Here is a 24,102-nt window from a genome sequence, read left to right as displayed (position 1 = left end):
AAACAAAATGTCCGTCCCTGTCCCTTTAGTGTACAGTTACACAAAAAAATATATATATTCCTATAGGTGTGAGATAGACCTTCGTAAATGAAGTCTTCAAGAAATCACTGCTGCTGTACATTACAAATATCAGATAATATAACTAACGGTCCAAATGTTTTCAATACACCATGTGTCTAGATAGAACACTACTGGCTGTAAACATCCACCAACATCTGGATAAATCAGTCCCATCAAGCTACTTAAATGTTTTTATCTGCAGAGTATAAACCTTGAAATGTCTGTGACATACTTTGGTCACAATACCACAAGGATCAAACACCCTGGCTGCATTCTCGACTGGTTTCATCCGCTGTTCCTTTAAATGATAATGAGCCACAGCTCAGTTAAGTGTGAGAGCCCAAGAGTGAGGAATGAGGAGCAGAAGCTCTGGTTTTTAGCTGTTATCGCTCAGTTCTCTTTCTTTTTAATTAACACTTATTTCTCCGCACTCATTATGTTGTTTTGCTCTGTCTAACCTCCTCTTTGCACCGTCACATAAAAGGGTCCAGTGCTGTGATTGGAAAGACTCAGAAAGAAAGAAGGTTGGATATTCTGAAGTTCTGGATAGCTACATAATATGTAGCACCATTTTAAAATGACTTGTATCCTGACTTTTGTTGCAGACCCACTGCATGGTCTTATTTCACATTCTGTGGGTCTGTAGGCTCCAAACTCCCAAATGAATGTGTATTCATTTGTATTCCATAATCTTCCCTCTTACTTTAGTGAAAGAGGGTGTTGTTAAGTCGTTTCTAGGACCTAAGATCTTAGTGAAGTTCAGTAATAAACATCTAGGTGAGGTCTTACCAGCAATGCGTCCAATAGGCATGCTCTGGTCCTCCGGAGAAGAGACGGGCATGATGATCTGGTTGCGGTAGCGGGGGTCTTCCTGCTGGTGGAGCTGGTGAGTTTGCTGGTGACCAGCCAGGCTGAGGGTATGGTGAGTGGCGTGATGGGGAGCATGGTGGTGGTGATTATGGAGGAGGTGACCCTTGCCTTCTCGACCGTTCTCTTGGGGTGCTGGTCGGCCATGTCTAAAGTCCCCCGGCACCCCTGCACGCCCAGGGCTGAGGAGCAGTGGGTGCATGATGGCGCTGGGCATCAACTGGATGACCCGTGGGGGTGCTGCCTCTTCCTGAGACGGACTGCCCGGCCGCTGAATATCTCGGCCTGCCGGACAATGGCCATTGGGGGCGGTGGGAGACACAGACAATGGGTACAGGTCCTCAGGGAGGTGATTGTTGCTGTCGGGCAGCTGCGAAGACATTTGTTGGGCATCCTCCACTGAAGCTTGGGGGTGGGCTTGTGTGTGGTCAGCGGGCGAGCGTCTGGGTGCCGGATGGTGGGGTGAGCGGGAGCGGTGCCGGAGCTCTATGGTGGGAGGATGGAGGGGGAGGGTGTCTGTGCCACGGGGGGTTCGAAGTACCGTTTCTAATGGAGAGAAAGAGGAGGTTAAGGGACTGAAAGTGAGAGTATTACACTAGGATCCTTTAGGATTAGTCATCTGAAAACGAGCAAAGAGAATCTAGGCAGGCCTAGTTTTGCCAGACCGCCATTAGCCGTATAGCCATTGTCACAAAGGTGTTTCTGGTATTTCAAAAACAGGAAAGCCCTAAATACATACCCTTGTCATTGAAAGGTCTGGAGAAGCTTTGGTACTTTGTATCAATGTCTTTGTTTACATGTGGTTTTTATTACGTCATTGTGTTGTACAAAAAATATGGAAGGCATGACTAATAATCTCTCTGTGAGATATAATGTGTGTGTAAATGTTGCTGAGTTCTGCTGAGCTTTGGCCGAAGCTCTAGCCAAAACACATGGTGTCACTCCAAACACAGCCCCAGAAACACACACAAACGGATTCCTGTCTTATTTCCTTTTATTCAGCCACGGTTCGTGTTGAAGAACCTACTGATCTTTGGTTCCAGCTGGGAACAAATTTTTCTGGTTGTCAAACCCGTTTATGTCGGTGGAAATGTGCCAAATGGTTCCAAATTTAGTTCATGAACTGGAACTGTTCCAGTTCCTTGTGGTGGAAAAACGCTATGTGAAATATGCCTGAACTAACAACAGATGGTGTAGTAGTACCACCTTATGTTCCTTCTGTGAAATATGGCTGAACGAACAGTTCACTAACTGAACTAAGGCATGCACATTTCAACAATAGGAGTCAGTCAGGTCAGTCAGTAAGTGAAAATGCCTTTTCAATGCCGGTCAAGGTACCAGCAACAAGATCAGTAACAGTGCAGTGATTCCACATCTCAAAAAGATGTAAGAAGCTAGCAGGAAAACGATTTTCATAATCCTGAAACACGTTGATAGGTGAGTCACAGGGTGTGGGTGAAACTCAACAGGTGTGAGTTGACTGGGTGAAATTGACCATAGGTGTGTGTGACGTGGTGAGTTTTGTGAAATTGTCCACAGGTGTGACTGACGGGGCGAGTGTGTGTGTGTGTGTGTTCCCCTGTGATGGACATGTGCCCTGTCCAGAATGTGTTCCTGCTTTGTTCCCAGCGATTCCAGGTAGGCCCCTGACCTGTGACTCTGACCAGAATGAAGTGATTACAGAAAACGCATGAACGAATGAATTAATGAATGTTCACTGACCTCAAACTACTGCTAATGCTCAGGATATACTCAGAAAAGATTGCTGACTAAATATATCACAATAACAGTATCATAAAACAGTACTCCACTGATATGGAGATGCAGTTTTGTGTCCAGCAGAGGGCCCCATAAGCATTTGTAAGTTTCACCCTCTTTAAACAGGAGCCAAGTGTTTTGTTTTAAGATGTAAATGATGTTTATGGGCTTTTTAATCATTTGTTTTCTTGTGGGATATTAAGCATTAGGTCAGTATGAGGACAGCAGTCATTCACCATCACGACCCGAAGAATCTATTAATACTGTATTTATACGATCCCCATTTCCTCGGCTGGGACCGCTGGAGTCCCAGCTCTAAAAATAATGTTTGTCCATGATATGTTTGTGTGAGAGGTGGTAGCTTTAATATGTAGTACATATGAAAAGCAAGACTTCATGCAGATTATGAATAGAGGGTTCTGAACATTTTAATGTGTGTCAAGAAACTGTTTAGAAATTTGAACAATATATAAACCCCAATACAGATAATGAATTCTTCAGCTTTACAATAATAATAATAATGTTGCAGCTTTTCGGCTCCCTTTCCAGTAGAACATGTAGTGCTCCAAGGCCTCGTGACATGCCTCTTTAAATAAAGGTGTACTTCCTTGTAAAACAGGTTTTCCTGTCAACATTCCAACTGCCACTTCCTCCCTCTTCACCTGTTGATTCAGGGTACGCCCACATTTGTAATCTACATCTGCGAAGCCCTTAACGATACAGAGTTCAAAGTCAATTTGCAATGAGGGGAAATGGGCAAATTTCTTATTTGTAGTCATTGGAAAGCAAGCGATTAGTTTCCATACTTCCTTGAAAGCTTGGCTGCAGGCTGCTCTCGCTTATGACAATATATGCATGTTTACACATTAGCATGCATAGTGCCTAGTGTACAGCATATTGAAGCACAGACTGAAGACCAGAATATGATGAGCTCCTTGTGTATTCAAATGGATCAGTTTATTCACCAACAACAGGTACCGTGTTAATTCCTACCGCATTTGAATCAATACAGGATCCAAGAAAAATAAGGATAAAATCTCTGACCGCTTGAGGAAAACATAAAAGGTTTTCACTTTTTCACTAAGGAAATAGGAGGTTTAAAGCTGTAAATATTATTTAAAATAATAAAATCAACTCCCTATAGGTGGAGAATCAAATAGCTTTATAGCCCCTGAATAAATCGGTTCAGGCTCCAAAGTGCAGGTCCTCCACATAGAGGCAGGCATGTGAAGAAGCATTCAGAGCAACATACAGTTTTCAATGAAATCCCGTACAAGAACTTTGGTGGTATCTCTGCCCAAGCTAGGAATTAAACCCCTGTTCCATGTTGAAGGCGGCTGTGTAACCCACTATGCTACACCGACCATTTTCCCTAAGGGGCAAATCACGGGCCTGTGTTTGACTGAGGAGCTAAAGCTGGTGTTACTCCTAAACACACTTACCCTCAAGTTTGTGTTGTTGAAGTGCTGCCTCAGGCACAGTGTGGAAGGGGGTCCCAGGGTAATATGAAGAAGGGAACGATGAGTGGGGCTTTCTCTGCTTCAGAATGTGCTGCAGAAGTTCATATAAGACGTCTCCTGCAGAGCCAACAAGAAAGAAATATATAAGTCCAAAAAGTTTCAGACATCCCTTTATAATTAGCTACTTTAAGGTGCTAATTATACGTGGTGTTCTGGAGCAGCTGTATATGAGCCTAAGGTCACCAAGGTCAAAGTTAAGTGTGGGTTAAACAGGTGAAAAGAGCCCCAGCAATGGAACTGCATTCTCTGACACGATGTAGCTCCATCCCATAACTTTGTAATGCATTTGTGCGCCACAGCTAACCTTCCAACAGCATTATCTGAGCTCGCTAATGTACTTGTGGCTGAACACAATTAAATACTCACCAAAATGTCCCATCAGCTACAGTTAAGCTTGACTAGAATGATATCCCTTCATTTCAAGAGAAGTTTTAGAGGAGCTGATGACAAACGTTTGGCCAAATGTCCATTGCCAATAAAGACTGATGGAAGCTTAAGCAAATAAATGTTAACGTTCAGAAAAGACAGACACAATCCTTGCCTCAGAAACATACACAAACTAATCATAATAAAACAACAACAACAAAATGAAGACAATGACAGACGTGAATGTATATGAGGAGAGTAGAAAGGACAAAGTGATACCATTAGGGGAACTTCCTCCCACACGGTATCTTGTGAAAAAAATCTGTATTTTGAACTGCTTCCAGCATGAATTTCAAGGAAATGACTCTCATAAAGGAAGTCAGATCACTAGTACACACACACACACATACACACACAAACAAAGCAAGATACTTTTCAGTTCTCAGTTTCTGGTCAGCTTGATGCTGAGGGAAATTCCTAGTTCTACCAGGTGACAGTTGTGGCTAGCTCAACACTTCCTTATCAAACGTTTACCCAATTCTAAACTTCCTCCCATGTACTTTGCAGACAAAAAGTCTTCGTATTTACCGCCACTGCAATCTACATTATCTTCAATATCACATTAATCACTAATCACTAATGTATAGGTTGCAGTTTTAATGGGAAAATGGCTGCACAGTGGAATATCTATTGATTTTTGATCATCAATAACAATATAATTTTAAAGCTGACTGAACTGAAGCATAAATCATCAATAAATGAGGACTTTTTCAGGAAATAGTTCCTGTATCATGTGTGCACAGTTATATTTCTGCATGTTTTGGGAATGTAAAAGCTACAATTAGGCTATTAGAATTGATCTTACGTTTTTACACATTGTTGATATAAACACGAATAAGTGTTTGATTCATAAAACGCTTGTACGACAAGGACACAAGCAGCGCATTGTGGGCAGTTGATGAATCAGTTTCAATGTGTGAAATCAGAGACCCAGTCTATCAGTGCCTCGTTTACTGAAGTACGCCCCACGTGTTATTCTCCAGGTGTTTTCAGTCATACGTTTATATTTAACACAATGTGAGCTTGTATCGGATTACACGTTTAAAAAAGACAAATAGAGATTCTCACCCCTCCCCCCACAACCACCACCACCACCACCCAAACGTCTCCTTCCTTCCTCTTCCTCTGAACCCCGCATCTGTTTTCTATAGATCTCTCACTCTTCCCTCCCCCACCACTGTTCTTCCTTCCTCTTCCTCCAAACCCCAAATCAGTTTAACAGTTATCATCCCCCACCCCCAACACCCTCCTTCCTTCCTTCCCCTTCCTCCAAACCCCACATCTGTTTTCAATGCTGTGAACCACTTTAATGACAGTTTGTCTGTACTTCATGAACACAATTCTACACACAGACACTAACACAGACTGTTGACGCTATGAGCAGCAAACTACACTTATTCGCTATGTGATGAGTGTCTGGGCAAAGATGATATCTATTGAAAACAGGTTCAGAGGAAGAGGAAGGAAGGAAGGGTTTTGGGGAAGTTTTGAATGAATGCTCATTATTGGTCGGGGGAGGGGGGGTGAGGTGGACGAACTTCCTGTCTAAAAGGGGGCTTGATGACATGGCATGCTCTGACTGGTCCACTGGACCTGTCAAAACCTTTTGACAGTAAGTGCCTCATATCTCTTTTTCTCTTCCCTTATTGTTAGATTTGTAAACACATTTTCTCAAAGCTCAGCACTTGTGGCAATATAAAAAAATCGCCACTGTCCAATGAAAAACATGGATCTCCATTTTTGTAAATATTAGTTTACTACATCAACTGAAAAATAAACGGACCAATAGAAATGCTCCAAAATTACTTGGAATAAAATCGTTTTACACTTCCATCCCTGCTCCTGTTGTTATTTTGGAGAAACATGTTTTTCATTAGACAGCGAGGATATGTGTGATCCCATAAGGTATAGAGCAAGTCACCTGAATGTGGAGAGCGGTAGCGGAAGTCCTCTTTGGTGAGCAGCAGGAGAGCCTTGCCGTTCATCTGGAAGCTTCCGCTGGAGATGGGCCTCAGTGCAAACTCTCTCTCTGCCCAGCGCAGCCATTGGCCAACGTCTTCCCTGCTCCAGAACACAGGCTGCAGACCTGCAAGTATTGCCAGAAGCAAGAGCGAGAGAGAGAGAGAGAGAGAGAGAGAGAGAGAGAGAAACAGAGACAACATTAACTTAACGCCTTAATGTCTTTGACCAGATAGCTTCAAGGACAACTACAAAAACATCAACAACAACTGTTATTATATATTTTTATTAGATTTTACCATTTGGCAATTGTATTTTATTATTAGATGTAAATCGTAAATATCCTGGGGAAAAAAAACCCTGCTATAAATTCTTCCAGAAGTGCCTCTAAAAAGTGTCCTTTTTTGAAAGACCTCAGCCCTGGCCTTCATCAGTGTGTGCCACTGGAAGTAACAGTAAAGGAAACACTGTCAGGAGTCCAGGGAACCCAAAGTGAAAGAAACTAGAAGAAATTAAGGCTTTCAGATTTCAGCAAAAAATGCAAGGAATAGCTCTGCATTTTTCATGATCTCTCTGTGTTTGTAACATACACTGAAGACCACATATTAAAAATCTACTACATGTTACTCAACATGGGCGGCACGGTGGTGCAGCAGGTAGTGTCGCAGTCACACAGCTCCAGGGGCCTGGAGGTTGTGGGTTCCATTCCTGCTCCGGGTGACTGTCTGTGAGGAGTTGGTGTGTTCTCTCTGTGTCTGCGTGGGTTTCCTCCGGGTGCTCCGGTTTCCTCCCACAGTCCAAAAACACGCGTTGGTAGGTGGATTGGTGATTCAAAATTATCAGTAGATGTGAGTGAATGTGTGAATGTGTCTGTGTTGCCCTGTGAAGGACTGGCGCCCCCTCCAGGGTGTATTCCCGCCTTGTGCCCAATGATTCCAGGTAGGCTCTGGACCCACCGCGACCCTGAATTGGATAAGGGTCACAGACAATGAATGAATGAATGAATGAATGCTACTCAACATAAAACTGAATAAAAATCCATTCATTCAAATCTCATTTATAGTTTTGCCTCAGCAGGTTTTCTCTTCGTTTCTAAACACAGAGAACACTGGGAAATGCACGTCCATGTCTTTAACAATAGTTATTAGAGATTATTTCTGTGAACAATATTTTGCTATAAACTGCCATACAAAGAGTTCTCAAACATATTCTTAGCAACTATACATTTTAACACATAAAAATGGCTAATTCCTTTCCAGCTAAAAGAGCTAACCGGTTAGAAAACACTGTTGTGGAGTGTTAGCTGATTTCTTTTTTGAAGCTATGGTTTCTGACAAGCTGCACCCATGGCCTGGCCTAACCAAGCTTGCCTAGTCTTGTTTTAACCAGTTTTTGTCAAATAATTACAACCCAGAATGACTCAAATAGATTCTTTGTCCAAGACTTGTAAATCCAGTAATTCTGCTTCTAAGATGTAAGATCTGCTTAAGGATCTGCATAGATTTCACACAACAGTATATGTATTTGTTCTGGAGAATAGTCTTGGTAGCATCACACAACTCAGAACTCTGTAATAATTGCTACAAATAGGATGGAAAGCAGGCAATCATGTGATTGTCAATCAAATGGACACCTGCTAAGTGTGCATAGCTAACATGCAGGTAGTGCTATCAATCATAAATCCACCTCCTGTCTTCTGTTTGACTGAAAGAATTTCACAGAACTGGTTTCAGGTCAAACTTCAGGAATTTCTTGTACATGCGATACACTAAAATGGCTGAAAGTTAGCTTTTTATCCCCATACATAGGTCACAATTGCTTGGAGAATTGTCTCACAGTTTCCTAAGTAATTCACCTTAAGTATTTTCAGCATTCAGTGCAACTCTATATCACAAAGTACACCCTTTATCACTGCACCTTAAACAGCAATAAACACTAACCTATGCTACATTCTTATTATGCTTAATAATCTATTCCTCACCCACCTGCCACTGACTTCAGGCTTTTACTTATTTATGAAATTCAAGCTTCTAGGTTTAAAAAATAATTCCAAAGACTTATAAACTATTGATATAATTCAGCAGTAAGGAAAATTGTTTTCATTAGTCTAATGTGTTCAATTAAAGCACATTTCTTCACATTAGTGGTAACAGGAACCAGGAAACCCAATGTTTACAATGTAATTACAGCCATTTCGCTTACTATCCACAATGAACATCTGTATTCTGATGCTTTAGTGTAATTCTGATACAGATAAAAATATCGATAAATACAAACCTACACGTAATATATTCATTTGGGTGGCGTTTTGCCTTAAAAACACCCTACACACACCTTTCTACACCAAGAATATTTGTTAAACAAAATGTTTTTGGCTAAACCTCTGGGAAAATAATCAGGTCTTTCATGTCAAACTACTCCAAACGTCTTTATTTATACCATAACTGTCCATTTACCAAGAACTCTTAAGAGGAGAATAGTCAGTAGCTTATTATTTTTGATTTGAAAAGCTAACTCTAAATGCCATGCCTGAACAAGGTGTTGAAAATGACAAATCTTCCAAGTAAAAGATCATTTGGGGTCGCACAAACTAACATCCTACTTGCCACCAAAACAAATGCCAACGTAGTTTAAAAATCACTGCACATTATTCTTCACTTAGCAAGCAGTATGCATCCACAGACACTTTTTTTCCGAGCTGCTTTTTAGGACACTTTGGAATGCTTGTTTTGTTGGTGCTCACTTTTTTCCCTCCACTACATCTACATTACAGTCAGCGTGGGAACATGACAGACAAAACATCTGCATTGGGGCATCGCCCGGAATTTTCAAGCACGCTGACGTTCAAAACTCGCCATCCATGCAAATGAGAAACCCTGCTACATATGCCTACTGCATGCAGCATAAAGCTTAGTACGCTTATGCAGCAAGAATGTATTTTAGATCTTTGCAAATACAGGCTGCAAACGTCTACATTAAAAAAAATCCCTTTATGAGGCACGCATTAACGTCCGAATCCCAAATGTTTACCCGATCTAATTTTGGCAGATGCAGCTGCTGTCCAAGGCAGTACTGCATGTGTAGCTGTGAGTGTGTGGATGGTCTTGGCATGTGCCTCGCTTATCAGTGGCAGCACTCCCATACTTCCTCCCTCCGTCCGACAGCTGGTATCTCTGACCCTCAGCACGCTTGCATTGTCATCGTCATAAAAGAAATTGCCACCCCCACCTCCCTCCGCCCTCTTCAAAAATACAACATGATGGAAACATTAGAATCATTCTTTTACATTAATACTATATACAGCAGGAAAAACTAAGCCACTATTAATGTGCTTTGTTTGGATTATTGCACAGTTATTTAAACAATCGAAGTTACATTTTTAACCGCTGTGCTCATCTCACTGGCCAGTAGTGAGTCACATATTCCTAAAGTGCTTTTTCATTGTCAGTGGAAAGCATTAACTAAGGAAAACCAACTCCTGTTTCTGTTTCAACAGTTACCAGTCATCCACACTGGCTGGCATCATGCTGAGTGATAGGTAGGAGGTCCATCCTACCCCTTCAGAGAGAGAAGGCCAAACGAACTATCTTGGACTCCTAGCCATGGATGGCGTTCATCACGGGGGATCGGGTCTAGCCAAGGCTTATACTGGTGCAGCATTTGAAGGCCAAAAATCTCAATTCTTCTATGCAGCCCTACCAATGAAAACTCATTCTTAATATGGATAGAGTGTCACTGATGTGAAGCACTTAATAGTCGTCCTTGTGGAGACGTTTGTCAATATGAACATGACTGAGAAAATGAGAGAGTTACAGGCCTGTTCCAGGAGGTACTTGAAATCATAAGTTGTTCTACACAGAGACAAACACAAACGGCCCTACGAATGCAGGAACGGCTCACTGTATGGTTGAATTGTTGGGTAAAAGCCTATTAACGTTTCTATACAAAACATTGACTGCAAAGGTTTTATAAATAACGCAAAAAAAGTTCCAATATACGGTGTTTCATACAAACCTTTCCGGTAAGAATGTCTGCTCCCAGTTTATTTCCCTCAAACACTAAAACCTTTTAGTTTTAACAATGACCCAAAAATTCATTTGGCTTCCAAAATGCTATGAATGACATCTCAATTACATTTCCAGTTTATACAGCTGTGTGTGTGTCCAGACACCGGCGATGCAGAGAGTAATTCACAGTCCTGCTAAAGTCAGAGGTCATGTGGTCAATGGACCTATGAGATCCAGTGAATGGGACTGGATCCAGCTCACAGCACTGACCATCTGCACAGAGCCTTCAGAGAGACAGTTAACCACAGGAGGAAGGAGAGGAAGACAGCCCAAACTTAACTTCCCACAATGACTCTAACAGGAAGCCAACCCCCCCCTATACTTCCCCTGGCCCAGCACGCACACACACATACAAAGACTCAGTTTCAGAACAGGAAGCCTCCTGTGGTAAGACTGGGTTGATATAGAGGTTTTTTTTTATCAACAGTCAGCAGTGAAGGGAAGAGGGAAATAACAGAGAGGTAGAGATGGAGATGGCAAGAGAGCAATAGAGTGTTTGCGAAGTTTGTATCAAAGAAGAAAGGCAGCAAACTCGAGCAGAGACAGTTTTTAGGGCCAGACTGATATGAATGTCATTAACAGTGCAGCAAACGTTCAAAGGTAAAGTTAATCTTGTTGTCGTTCCTTCTCAGTTTGGAGTGAGTGGAGAAAAACACTTCTTCCAGAACATGGTGCTACATGGCTCTCATTTTAATGAGTGGTATGGAATTAAACACTCCGCAGACAGATTTTCACAGTCGGAAATTATGCGGACTTCAATGACAATAGTTTTACTGAAATAATTGGACATTTTTGAAATTAAGATTATCCAGTTTACATTTCCCAGACACACAAAGAAGTCAGATAAGGCCAGGGGGCAAAGATATCCATCATTCCTGGCAGTTTACCTAACTTGCTTGACACAAGGAAAAAAACAAAACCCTCTCTGTACTGTCATGGGTGGGCCTGGGGTGGGTCCACACAGTCAGCCGAATTCCCTGCATGCATGTTCACACAAGTGGACACACTCTCCTTCCTGGCTGTTCCATGAATATTTCCGCAACTTATAGCTGGAGCCTGAGGTTAGTGCAAAGCACATGAAACAACTGTGTGAACGCCATGAAAACAAGCTCAATTCCGTTTTAGTTTTATTACTTTGATTGTGATGCAGACATTATTATGTATTATTATGTATGTTACATTATTATATATACATATATATACATTATTATGTATTATTATTATGTATTATTATGTCTCTAATGTAATACCAAGTAGGATAAGTTTAATATATTGCAGTGTGTAACCAACAGAGCCAAATGCTAGAGTTACACCATACGGCCAAAGGTCTGATGGCACCTGCTCAGAAAGTAGAGTATCAATGTGTTGCCTGGGTCTGTGTTTTTGGGAAGGCTTTACACTAGACCATAAATTCAGTGCAGATATGGCTGTTTAAACTGATTATATTACTACAGTTATTAGATGACACTGAATGTTGGGGGAGCTTTATACTTTTCTTGCCCACACTTTGCATTGAGGATGACGACATTAAGCCTTTTCAAGATGTTCGTGCAATGTTGATTGTCTGTGTCCACCTTAAAGTAGCTCAATTCATTAACTGTGAGTGTATCTACAAACTCCTAGTTGTAGAATGTTCATAAGAATCTTACATGTGGACTTCAGCAAACAAACAAGGCGTGAAAAAATGTGAAAAAGAGAGTTGGTGTGTGCTACTATAAATGATCATATTTTAAGTCAAGCGACTGTACTTGTTCTTCAATACAGAGGCCAAGTTTACAAACCAAATGATAGATTAAGCCCTAGTGCTATGCTTCTTCCTTGCTGCCTTTTTTCCATCTCCATTTCCGCAGGGACAACAAGGCAAGATGGAAGATAAAGCTCAACCGCCAGATCCTAACCCCCCCCCCACCCCCTTCCACGGCTGCTACGTAGGTATCTAATCTGGTTGAATAGCATAGTTCTCGCCCCACGGAATCATGGGAGCTCCTGAACACAGAGCGCTCTTGACTTAAGGAGGTGCATGGTGTTGCCCAGGCAACCCCGAGGCACTGAGGATGAATGGAGGAGAGTGGAGATGAGATCACTGCTATCTAGTTTCATTGTTGCTCTCACAACTCCCCCTCAAAGACTCTATTCACAGAGCACACTGTGTGTGACACACACACACACGATTGAATATGCATGCGTATGCATCACATGTGCATGTGGGTAGCTATCTATATTTTTAAATATTATTAACCCTCATTATTCGGAGCGATGTGATACTGTGATGGCACAATATCTTAAATAGTACATCACCCCATGATAGCATCATAGCACTCACAGAATAACCCAGGGCATGTCCAAAATTAGTGGCTGTGGCAGCAGCATGTGCAAACGGATAGGGGTTATACCACTATACCCAAATATGGTTTGGGGTGGAGTGACATTTGGCCCAAGAGTATGGCTAGGCACGGTAATGTCGTCTTTCTCGTTTGTTCTGGGCAGTTTTTCCTGTGGCTTTTATGTTGATTATAATATATCGACTGAAATTTAGAAACATGCCGTGATATAAATGTTGACCATATTGTCCAGCTCTACCCAGGTGTTGCCACTACATAACATTAATCGGCAGTGCATATCTATGGAGAAATACACCAGAAATGTATGCAGTTTGGTACCTGTTACTACTAAAAGTAGCTGAATTCATTACTTAGAAGGGGTTGTCTACAAACTCTAAGACATACACTGTGAAGCAAAATTAATATCATGTGTCTGCACACATTTACCAGCCATTTTCAGCAAGTTGGATTTAGAAAACACAATTCACCTTCAAAAGTATTCACCTTCACCACAGAGATGTGAAGTGTGCTTGTGAAAATAAAGCTAGTAATCAGAGTTTTAAAATGAGCCAAACTTTGACTACTTAAAGTTTTGGATAGTGTCCCACTCTACATCATAGACTCAAATAGCTTTTAAACAAAAACGGTGTCCAACTGGAAGTGGCATGGGACCTTTTATATTGAGTCTAAAATAACCTCTTGTGCTACAGACAGGCCTACTACAGAAACAGACACAAAAGATTTATGACACAGTGCCAAGAGCCTGACTGGATGAATGACTGTAAAAAAAAAAACTAGAGTGCAGGACAGGACATGCTGGATGAAATATTTGGACAGACGCTGTCAAATAAGCTATTGTACGTCTCCTCTGTGATAAACAAAGACGTGGTGATATGTTCCCAATTCAGAGATTCCATTTTATTACATGTTGCTCATGAATTGAAAACGAATGAGTAAAAAGTCTCTGCAAAGATGATGTTCAACTGACTAAAGAGCCTCCAGAACAATGATCAAGGTGCTGTTCAAATATTCAAACTCTGTTTCTAAAAACCCAAGTTGTATTCTGAGTGAAACTGGATTCCAGGGCACTACACACTGACTGGGTGTTTGTGTGTGTAATGGACTGATGAATCCTAATCCCTCCCCTTCTGGTAAAATTCCTCCTCTTCAAAAAATGCATGAATCACACAATCAGCCTATTTTTACATTGAATGCAGTGCAACGCCAGCTGGTATCACAAGACATTCTACTTTACATCTGATCTCCTGAGATCTGGTCAAAATTACCCAGGTAATGACTGAATGTCCTGTTTTAAAACCAATATTAGTTTGTCCACCTTTGCTGCTGTAGCAGGCTTGAAATCTTCCCAGAAGTCTTTACACTTGATACTGGAACAGTTCTCTGAATATTGGATTACAGCCTCAGAATCACGACTGAGGTCAGTTACCTATTTTTGGATGAATATAACCTGGGGTTATTCTAAAAGAGCATTTTATAGTATATGATTAACCTAGCGATCTTCATTCCTATAGGGTGTTTGTTTTATAGCACAAGATTAATATAACCTCGGGTTATTCCTACATAGGATTTTATACCACAGTATTAATGAACAACAGCAGTTGATGGAAAACTGATGAAACCTTTCCAATGTCTGAGATGGGGTTTTTTTCCCTGATATTCTCTCGTTCAGCTGCTCTAAAAAATCAGGCCCAAACCACACCGGGCAACGTAGGCCAATACAATGGATTTTAACTATTAATAATTAATCGTCTGGAAGCTTGATCAATACTGCTTTTGTGCTCTTCTTTCTTTGCACAATTCCTTCACGTTTCTCATTGTTCTCAATGCTGTGCTTCAGTAAACATCAACACAATCCTGAACCTGATCGTCACTTACACAATTCCTGCTTTACAGAAACAACTCTGTTTTGAAAGTGCACTGTGCAGGAAGTAAGCTAACACCTGCCACTTAAAGGTAATGGACTGCACCTGCAACATACTTTAACTGTGCTTCCCTCCAACATGTTGGGCCAACAGTTCTGAAGTACTGAGTTATTGTCTGAGATCTGTAACGTACAGGACTTCTGGATGTTCAGTAACAGAATTAGAGTTCAGGTGTAATGCCTGAGCCTATAACGTTAGATTTTGAATACAGCATGCCCTTAAATCCTTGGAATGTTCTTCTGGGCTTTTGCGCCTAGCGCTTTTGACAGTCAAGGGTCCCTGTCCTTATGTTTAAAGATTAAATATCACATTTTACCTGTAAAATATTTATCTGTTGAAATTATCTGGTACGATAGTCAGGCAACTGTTTTTTTTTTTACTTCCTGCTTTTTCAGGTTTCAATTTCTCAAGGACAAGCAGTTTTTCCAGACTTAAATGGTTCCTAATCGACAACTGAGAACATCTGCTTGAGCATTATGTTTAGACACCTGCTCATCTAATGTTTCTTCCCAAATTAAGTGTATTAATAGGACATGTTCCACCCTTGGCTGCAGTAATAACCTCTAATCTTCTGGAACAGCGTTACACTAGATGAAGGAATATGGCTGCCCGTATTTGACTGCATTCAATGAACCGAGCATTAGTGAAGTCAGGTTCTGGTGTTGGATTAGTTTGGATCACAATCTGCAGTTTAGCTCATTACAAAGGTATTGGATAGAGCTCCATCGCTCCAGAGAACGCAATTCCACTGCTTTCTTCTTCTCTTTCTCTCTCTCTGTTTCTTTCTCCTACTATTTCAGCACATTTCTTGCTCACTCTCACTTTGCCACTGTTTCTACCTTTCTCTCACTCTCTTGTTTATTTCTCTCACTCCCGCTTTCTCTACAACATGCACTCGCTCTTGCTTTCTTTGTCTCTCACTCCCTGTTGCTCCATTTCCCTATCTCTCATTATCACTCTCACTCTGTTGCTTTATTTCTCTCTCTGTTAGTTTTGCATTCTCTATCACTATCACTCTACCCCCCGCCCGCCCCCAACCTTCCTCCCTAATGACATGTGGAGCCGGTTTGGAGCAGGAAGAGAAAAGGCTGTGCTCATTTTCTGGCCGTTGGCATGTGAGAACAGTTTCCCTTTCAGAGCAAAGGGGGAGGGAGGGAAAAAAAAAAAAATACACAGTGCTCAGGCAGGAAGCACAGTCTGCCCACTCAGGAAATTCCTGAGGATGAGAGCGGCTTCCAGGCGCAGGAAATTTCCCCTCTCAAATGTGTGTGCGCTCATATAAAAACACAGAGAGAGAGAGAGAGAGAGAGAGAGAGAGAGAGAGAGAGAGAGAAAGAGAGAGAGAACAGAAAAACAGAAACAGAGCAAAAGACAGAGAGAAGAAGGGAGTTTTTTTCCTCCAGCCTCAGATATTCTTGGCCTGATTCTACAACAAACCTAACACTTACTTAACACTTAAATGGTAGGAATATGTTACTGCACGTAATACACTCAGTATTATATGACATTGTACAGTATACAGATTACAAACCCAAATAAACACAAATATACCTTTGGTTTCTTAGTGTTTTTCCCAGTTTAGTCCTTGACACCTCTTCCCATATGTTATTACTTAATTCCCTTAGTGCTACGAAGCTGGATGGTCGACCTCTGTCACTTTGTCACTGTGTATATATATCATTGTACAGCTCAACACACTCGGAGGAGAGCACACACCACTCCGTTCTGTATATCTAACAGAAAACGGGCTAGCACCGAGAATCAGGGGTAAAGGAAGGGTCAGTCCACCCACCCAGAGAGAGCAAGCAAAGAAAAAAGTTCTCTCTTGGACTCCCAGCACTGGATGGCTGATACATCACTGTGATAGTATTTTTCCAATAACTGGTCCAACTTCAGACATTTGTCCCACTCGGGAGCGTATACCTGATTAATTCAAGGTGTCTAAACACTGAGCATCCATGATGAGAGCTTTGAAAACAAGGTTAAGCTATTACACTCACAGACATCACATCACTGTGTATAAATTCTGTATGCTAACATATGTTAATATACCAAGATTTCGAAGTCATTTCGGCTTCATTTCTGCTTTTCTCTTTATTGTGAAATATGCAAGAATGACCACATGTAAAGGACAGCTTTCAGTTTCACATTATCGAGAAAATATCATATACATAGCTGTAAAGACACAGAGTTGGACCACTGTCTAATTACTGGCCCTGAATGAGGGCATCCTTTTTTGTGATATCATGCTTAACCCCCTTCAGAACAATGTTTTTGCTGGGAGGGGATTTACAACCCATTGGGCACGGTGAGGTTAAGCTCATGTGTAGCTGCTCTAGGGTCTCATTACTTTGGCAATGGTGTGTTATCTGTTTTAAAATGTGAAAACAGATCCTTCTCTGCCCTTCTCAACGTCACCTCAATGTGGAGGAAAATACAGAAGCCATTCACACTGGAGACAAACACAGAAATGTGCTTAGCCACTTCCATAATTATTTCATTTCTAAGCCTGTACACTACACGCTGATTGCTTGCGTCTCATCTTTTGTTCGACAATACTCAATCTCATCAAACTAGCATGCATTATTTATAGCTTCTGCATCACTAGCCAGAGGAAAACTGCAAATGTGGATTTTCTGACAATGTACATCGCACCTGAAAACACAAGCATCCGCCTACAAACCTCACCTTGAGTGTGACTCACTCAATCGAAAATCATCCAAAATAAATCTAAAGAGAAGCCTCCACATTAAGGTTAGAGAGGTTTCAGGTTGATCATTACGGTGTCAAAAAGATTTGTATTTTTAGCATTAGATCAGGGATAGAACAGTTACTAGTGGTGGTGAATTAGCTAGGGGCTAAAATATTAGCATGTGGCTAGTACATTAACTGAGGGATAAAACAGTACCTCACAACTGGTGTGTTAGCTCAGGGCAAACATATTAGCTCATAGATAGAACAATACCTGAATCAGGACACTTTATCAAATACATCCGCTCAGTGACACTAAATATAGGATGAGTGCACAACCCATTTTTAGACACTTTAGCAACTTCGGCTTTTAAAATGTGAAGTGAACATCAGTATCCATCAAAAGGTACTGGTCAGAGCTTCATTCCACCAGAAAACACAGATCCACTGCTTCGAATTGCAGTGCCTCCAGCAGATCAGGCAGGAGATAATTAAGCTCATATGTAGTGCTCATTTCCATGCTCAAAACCAGTGTAATGTGTTCACAGAGTCCTGGAGTCAGTAAATGGCAAAAAATAGTGTCTCTGTCCAATATGATATGCTTACTCTCTCTCTCTCTCTCTCATCAAATATGCTAGTCTCTCTCTCTCTCTCTCTCTCTCTCTCTCTCTCTCTCTCTCTCTCTCGTCCAATATGCTAGTCTCTCTCTCTCTCTCTCTCTCTCTCTCTCTCTCGTCCAATATGCTAGTCTCTCTCTCTCTCTCTCTCTCTCGTCCAATATGCTAGTCTCTCTCTCTCTCTCTCTCTCTCTCTCTCTCTCTCTCTCTCTCGTCCAATATGCTAGTCTCTCTCTCTCTCTCTCTATCTATCTCTCTCTCTCGTCCAATATGCTAGGCTCTCCCTCTCTCTCTCTCTCTCTATCTATCTCTCTCTCTCGTCCAATATGCTAGTCTCTCTCTCTCTCTCTCTCTCGTCCAATATGCTAGGCTCTCTCTTTCTCTCTCTATCTCTCTCTCTCTCTCTCTCTCTCGTCCAATATGCTAGTCTCTCTCTCTCTCTCTCTCTCGTCCAATATGCTAGGCTCTCTCTCTCTCTCTCTCTCTCTCTCTATCTATCTCTCTCTCTCGTCCAATATGCTAGGCTCTCTCTCTCTCTCTCTCTCTCTCTCTCTCTCGTCCAATATGCTAGGCTCTCTCTCTCTCTCTCTATCTATCTCTCTCTCTCGTCCAATATGCTAGGCTCTCTCTCTCTCTCTCTCTCTCTCTCTATCTATCTCTCTCTCTCTATCTATCTCTCTCTCTCTATCTCTCTCTCTCGTCCAATATGCTAGGCTCTCTCTCCCTCTCTCTCTCTCTCTCTCTCTCTCTCGTCCAATATGCTAGGCGCTCTCTCTCTCTCTCTCTCTCTCTCTCTCTCTCTCTCTCGTCCAATATGCTAGTCTCTCTCTCTCTCTCTCTCTCTCTCGTCCAATATGCTAGTCTCTCTCTCTCTCTCTCTCTCTCTCTCTCTCTCTCTCTCTCGTCCAATATGCTAGTCTCTCTCTCTCTCTCTCTATCTATCTCTCTCTCTCTATCTCTCTCTCTCGTCCAATATGCTAGGCTCTCCCTCTCTCTCTCTCTCTATCTATCTCTCTCTCTCGTCCAATATGCTAGTCTCTCTCTCTCTCTCTCTCTCGTCCAATATGCTAGGCTCTCTCTTTCTCTCTCTATCTATCTCTCTCTCTCTCTCTCTCTCTCTCGTCCAATATGCTAGTCTCTCTCTCTCTCTCTCTCTCTCGTCCAATATGCTAGGCTCTCTCTCTCTCTCTCTCTCTCTCTCTATCTATCTCTCTCTCTCGTCCAATATGCTAGGCTCTCTCTCTCTCTCTCTCTCTCTCTCTCTCGTCCAATATGCTAGGCTCTCTCTCTCTCTCTCTATCTATCTCTCTCTCTCGTCCAATATGCTAGGCTCTCTCTCTCTCTCTCTCTCTCTCTCTATCTATCTCTCTCTCTCTATCTATCTCTCTCTCTCTATCTCTCTCTCTCGTCCAATATGCTAGGCTCTCTCTCCCTCTCTCTCTCTCTCTCTCTCTCTCGTCCAATATGCTAGGCGCTCTCTCTCTCTCTCTCTCTCTCTCTCTCTCTCTCTCTCTCTCTCTCTCTCTCTCTCTCTCGTCCAATATGCTAGGCGCTCTCTCTCTCTCTCTCTCTCTATCTATCTATCTCTCTCTCTCATCCAATATGCTAGGCTCTCTCTCTCTCTCTCTCTTTCTCTTTCTCTCATCCAATATGCTAGGCTCTCTCTCTCGCTCTCGTAAATAAAAAAGAGAGTAAAACATTCAAACAAGTTAAACTTTAGCTACATACAGTAATTTCCCCCAAAAACATACCAATCCACCTTAAAAGATACAGAGCTTCTGAACGTACACAAATCAGAGAGAACAGCGTTTTCCAACATTCGTAGACATTCCCATTCAAGTTCTTGAATTCATTAATAAAAGAGTCTTAAGCAAACTTGTGCATACAGTGTTTATTTCTTTAGAAAATGGGGGAATTATGAACAGCTAAATTATACAGAGATTGGAACCATAAAATGCTAAGAACCTTTATCAAACAATGCTATAACTAAATGTAAGGCACACGCCATTGTTAGGTTAACCAGGGCAAAGGGTGCAAGTCTAGAGCTTGGCCTCAAAATTTGACCTCAGGGTTTGAAGGCAGTCTGGTTGCTTATTGTCAAAGGTCAAGCTCAAACAGTAAATCATTTCTACAGTGAGAAAAGCCTGTGTTTAGGGAGCTGTGGTGTGGTTGTGGAAGGGTTAAGTGTGAGGGGCATTTTTTCAGAGTGAGGAACACACTGCTGCTCTCCTCTCATCTAATCCACTTCCTCTGCAGGAAGCCAAGCAGGCCCACTTCTGCCCACTCTGCAATTTCCTTTCTCTTTCTATCTTTTTTCAACCTTCCTTCCTCTCCTTCCCCCAACGAATTCCTCCTGACCGTTGGATTGATGGAGCATGGCCAGACACTCATACACTAACACACACATACACACAGTCCCTTCCACAAATACACACTTGTAAAATCCATTCCTTAAAGGGGAAAATCCAGTCAGGCAAATCAACAGTGAAGATGTAAATAAAATGACATGTGAACAGTGGTAGTGAATGGAACCAGACATCTGCATAGTTTAAAGGCAGGAAATCAACACCTTGGCAGAGAGGTACATGCAGGGCACTCTGTACCATGATATTCCCCAAAGCAGACTTTTTTATATATAAAAACACAGTTTCACAAGTGGTTTTGGACAGTGAATAGAAAGGCTCTATGTAAGACACTGTAGACAATGTCACACGTGGTTCCTATCAGAGCCCAAAACTTTCTCTACAAGAAATCCTTTCTCCTCCCACCAACACTGAAGTACCTTGTTTACATCTTACCCAGTGATTTATACAGCAGGTTTTAAGAGTAGGTGGAAGTATTGATACTCACTCAACAACACCTACACACGCACACGCAGTGACTGACATTTTCGGTCGAGGCTCATGCAGAAGCCTGCTGAGAAAATTTTTTAAAAAAGCAAGAAAATTCCTTCAGTGTCAGGAAGGGAGATGGCCTTAAGCCAAAAGAGCTTCTCAACATCTCTCACTTCCTGCCCCACCCTCTCCACTTCTGACAATCACTCTCTGTCTCTGACGACCTCTCTCCCTCCAGGTGAAGCCTGATGTAACACAGGTAGAGAAGCTACCAATTAAATATAAATCTGTTTGAAATTAAATTTATGGACTAAATAATCAATGACCAAAATTGTTCAGTGTTCAGTGTCTCTTCATTATTGTAAAGTCTTCGAACATTGAACTCAGGAATTGCTATAACATTTACAAGTATTTATGTACGTACATTAAAGTCATACATGTTTACTTTCTTGTAAATTTTGTGTTTTATTTTTTCATGTTTCTTTCTGCAACACAAGGAGGACAACAATACATTTCCCTTACATTCATTCAATATCTGTAAGCGCTTATCCAGTTCAGGGTCGCGGTGGGTCCAGAGCCTACCTGGAATCATTGGGCACAAGGCGGGATTACACCCTGGAGGGGGCGCCAGTCCTTCACAGGGCAACACAGACATTCACTCACACACTCATACCTACAGACACTTTTGAGTCGCCAATCCACCTACCAACGTGTGTTTTTGTACTGTGGGAGGAAACCCACGCGGACACAGGGAAAACACACCACACTCCTCACAGACAGTCACCCGGAGCGGGAATCGAACCCACAACCTCCAGGAGCTGTGTGACTGTGACACGACCTGCTGTGCCACCGTGCCCCACCCACCCCTACATTATAATAAATATGAATCATAACTTTTCTAAACACATGGCATATGAGAAGTGCAGTTGTTGCCATGATCACTGAGGTGACTTATTCAGTGGGTGAATTTAGAGCTAGCTTTCTAGACAACTGGCAAATTGCAGTGAACATTAATCAGTAAACTAATATGACGCTGGATGGATATGATACAATCAGGACGAGTGGCTTGACGTGTATAGTGTACATGCAACGTAAGCAAAGGAGTTCAGTTCCCTATAATAGTGCACTCTATAGTGAGTAATGTAGTCAATAGTGAGTACAGGGACTTTTTGAACATTTCAAAATGTATGATGAAAGCACGTTAGGTCAAGTCTCCCAAGAACCCATACCTACTGCACTTCAGCACTAACCGTTTGAAAAATACTGAAATTGCCCAAAAGAGGTAGCAGTGTATGGAAGAAAACCTGATGATAAAATGGACTGTGATATTCAGAGGCAGCACAAACAGTCACAGCTGGGCTAACACCGTGGTAGAATGTGATAGAAAATGTTCATCCCTTTCCCTTTTCGTGATATGTTGCTTGATAGCCCTAACAAACAAAATACCCATGATTCTGAGCAGAAGCTGCACGGGCCAGAATGTCCATAGAGGATGACCACTTGAAGAAAAAAGCACCTTTAGCAGGATCAATGAAATCCAATTTTGTTACCTTTTGTGTTAACATTTTTTAACTGTGTGTTAACCAAGGGCTTGACTTTGAAATTCACTGAAGAAACCCTTTGTAATTAGTGAATTCAGACACTATGGGCAGAGTGTACAATATCCATTCAAATGTATTAAAATAAATGGTCATTAGCTCAAAGCTAAGCACCAGTTAGAAAAGTAAAAAGTGGAGAAGTGGAACTGCCACCTTTGAGATGAGCTGGAGTGTTGTCTGTGCTCCAGGACTAATCTTCCAAAATCATTACCTCACTTCACTAATTTTTATGTGGCTGTACGCCATCAAATCCTAAAGACGTGTCCCAACAGCTAACGTAAATCCTTCCCAGAGAAGTAGATGCTGTTACTACAGCAAAGGGGAATAAACTCCCTATCAATTTTTTACAGAAGCAATGTTGGATGAGCAGGTAGCAGCGAACGCCGAGTGTATTTCTACAGACTGGATTAGTTTCCACGTATTAACAGATTACAAATACAATTTCTATGAATTTCTATGTTTGAAAATGGAGTATGGCATTTTGCCCATATATTTTGTGCAAACTTTAAAAGTGTTATTACAGTGGAACCCCTACCTACGAACTTGATCTGTTCCGTGACCCGGTTCGTAAGTTGAAAAGTTCGTTTCTGAAGTCAGTTTTCCCCATTTAAAATAATGGAAAAGCAATTAATGCGTTCCAGCCCCCACCCCGAGAGTCACCCTTTTTGCACTGATATATGTTTACAACACTCTCAAATTAGTAAAAAAATACATGTAGCGTTACTAAAAATAAAAGAGAAATACAGTGGTAACAGTAATAAAAAAGAAATAAAGTTGTAAGTGGTTACACATCGCTACCTTGAAGACGTGACGACTGGCTGGAGCAGTAACACAGGCACTGGCTGTATGACGGGAGGTGGGGGGTGGGTGGAATAACGGAGAGTAGGTGGTGAATGTGGGGAGACGAAGCGTAGATACGGCTTAACTTAGCACGAATTTCGATGTCTGCTATTTACACTAATGCTAAATTGCTAAAGCTACAGTTTGCTAATCTTAAAAGCTCACTCAAGTCTGGGCGCGCTGGGAGACTCGCCTATTGGGGTCAGTGGCCATTTCCAGTCGCCAGCTCGGCGGAGGCTCGGGTTCATTTCTAGAGTCATGGTTCATTGGTGGAGGCAAAAAATATTCAAAAGCCCAGTTCGTATCTTGGACAGTTCGTTAGTATAGGCGTTCGTTAGCAGAGGTTCCACTGTATATACAATTTTCCAAAATTCCAAAATCGATGCAGTTGAAAGCCATATTTGCTGACATTTTCCCAACCTTACAAACAATAATAAAGGTAATTTGCACTTCTGTTTAAAATATTCGGCATATTACTTGCTCATCTTATTAGTATATATCTGACCTTCCACCTACTTTTCAAACAGTTATTTCTAAAATCATGGTGTAGATCCAACCGGTCAGACAGCTGACTGTTTCACAACAAGCCTTGTCTTTTTTT

At 41.7% G+C, this 24,102-nt stretch overlaps 1 protein-coding gene across 5 annotated transcripts in view; it reads right to left on the bottom strand.

Annotated features, from left to right (window-relative positions):
* The window catches only part of etv6 (ETS variant transcription factor 6), a 37,501-nt gene that overhangs the window by 1,448 nt on the left and 11,951 nt on the right, over nucleotides 1-24,102 (bottom strand). For all 5 annotated transcript variants that reach the window (XM_066667856.1, XM_066667857.1, XM_066667855.1 and 2 more), the window contains 3 exons: nucleotides 6,553-6,717; nucleotides 4,128-4,262; nucleotides 850-1,473 (listed from right to left, as the gene is read on the bottom strand). In XM_066667856.1, coding sequence (XP_066523953.1) covers nucleotides 850-1,473; nucleotides 4,128-4,262; nucleotides 6,553-6,717 — 924 coding nt within the window. The remainder of the gene's footprint in view (nucleotides 1-849; nucleotides 1,474-4,127; nucleotides 4,263-6,552; nucleotides 6,718-24,102) is intronic.

Source organism: Hoplias malabaricus, chromosome 4 (assembly GCF_029633855.1).
Source record: "Hoplias malabaricus isolate fHopMal1 chromosome 4, fHopMal1.hap1, whole genome shotgun sequence".
Classification (NCBI taxonomy): domain Eukaryota; kingdom Metazoa; phylum Chordata; class Actinopteri; order Characiformes; family Erythrinidae; genus Hoplias; species Hoplias malabaricus.
This window is presented reverse-complemented; position numbering and strand designations above follow the sequence as displayed.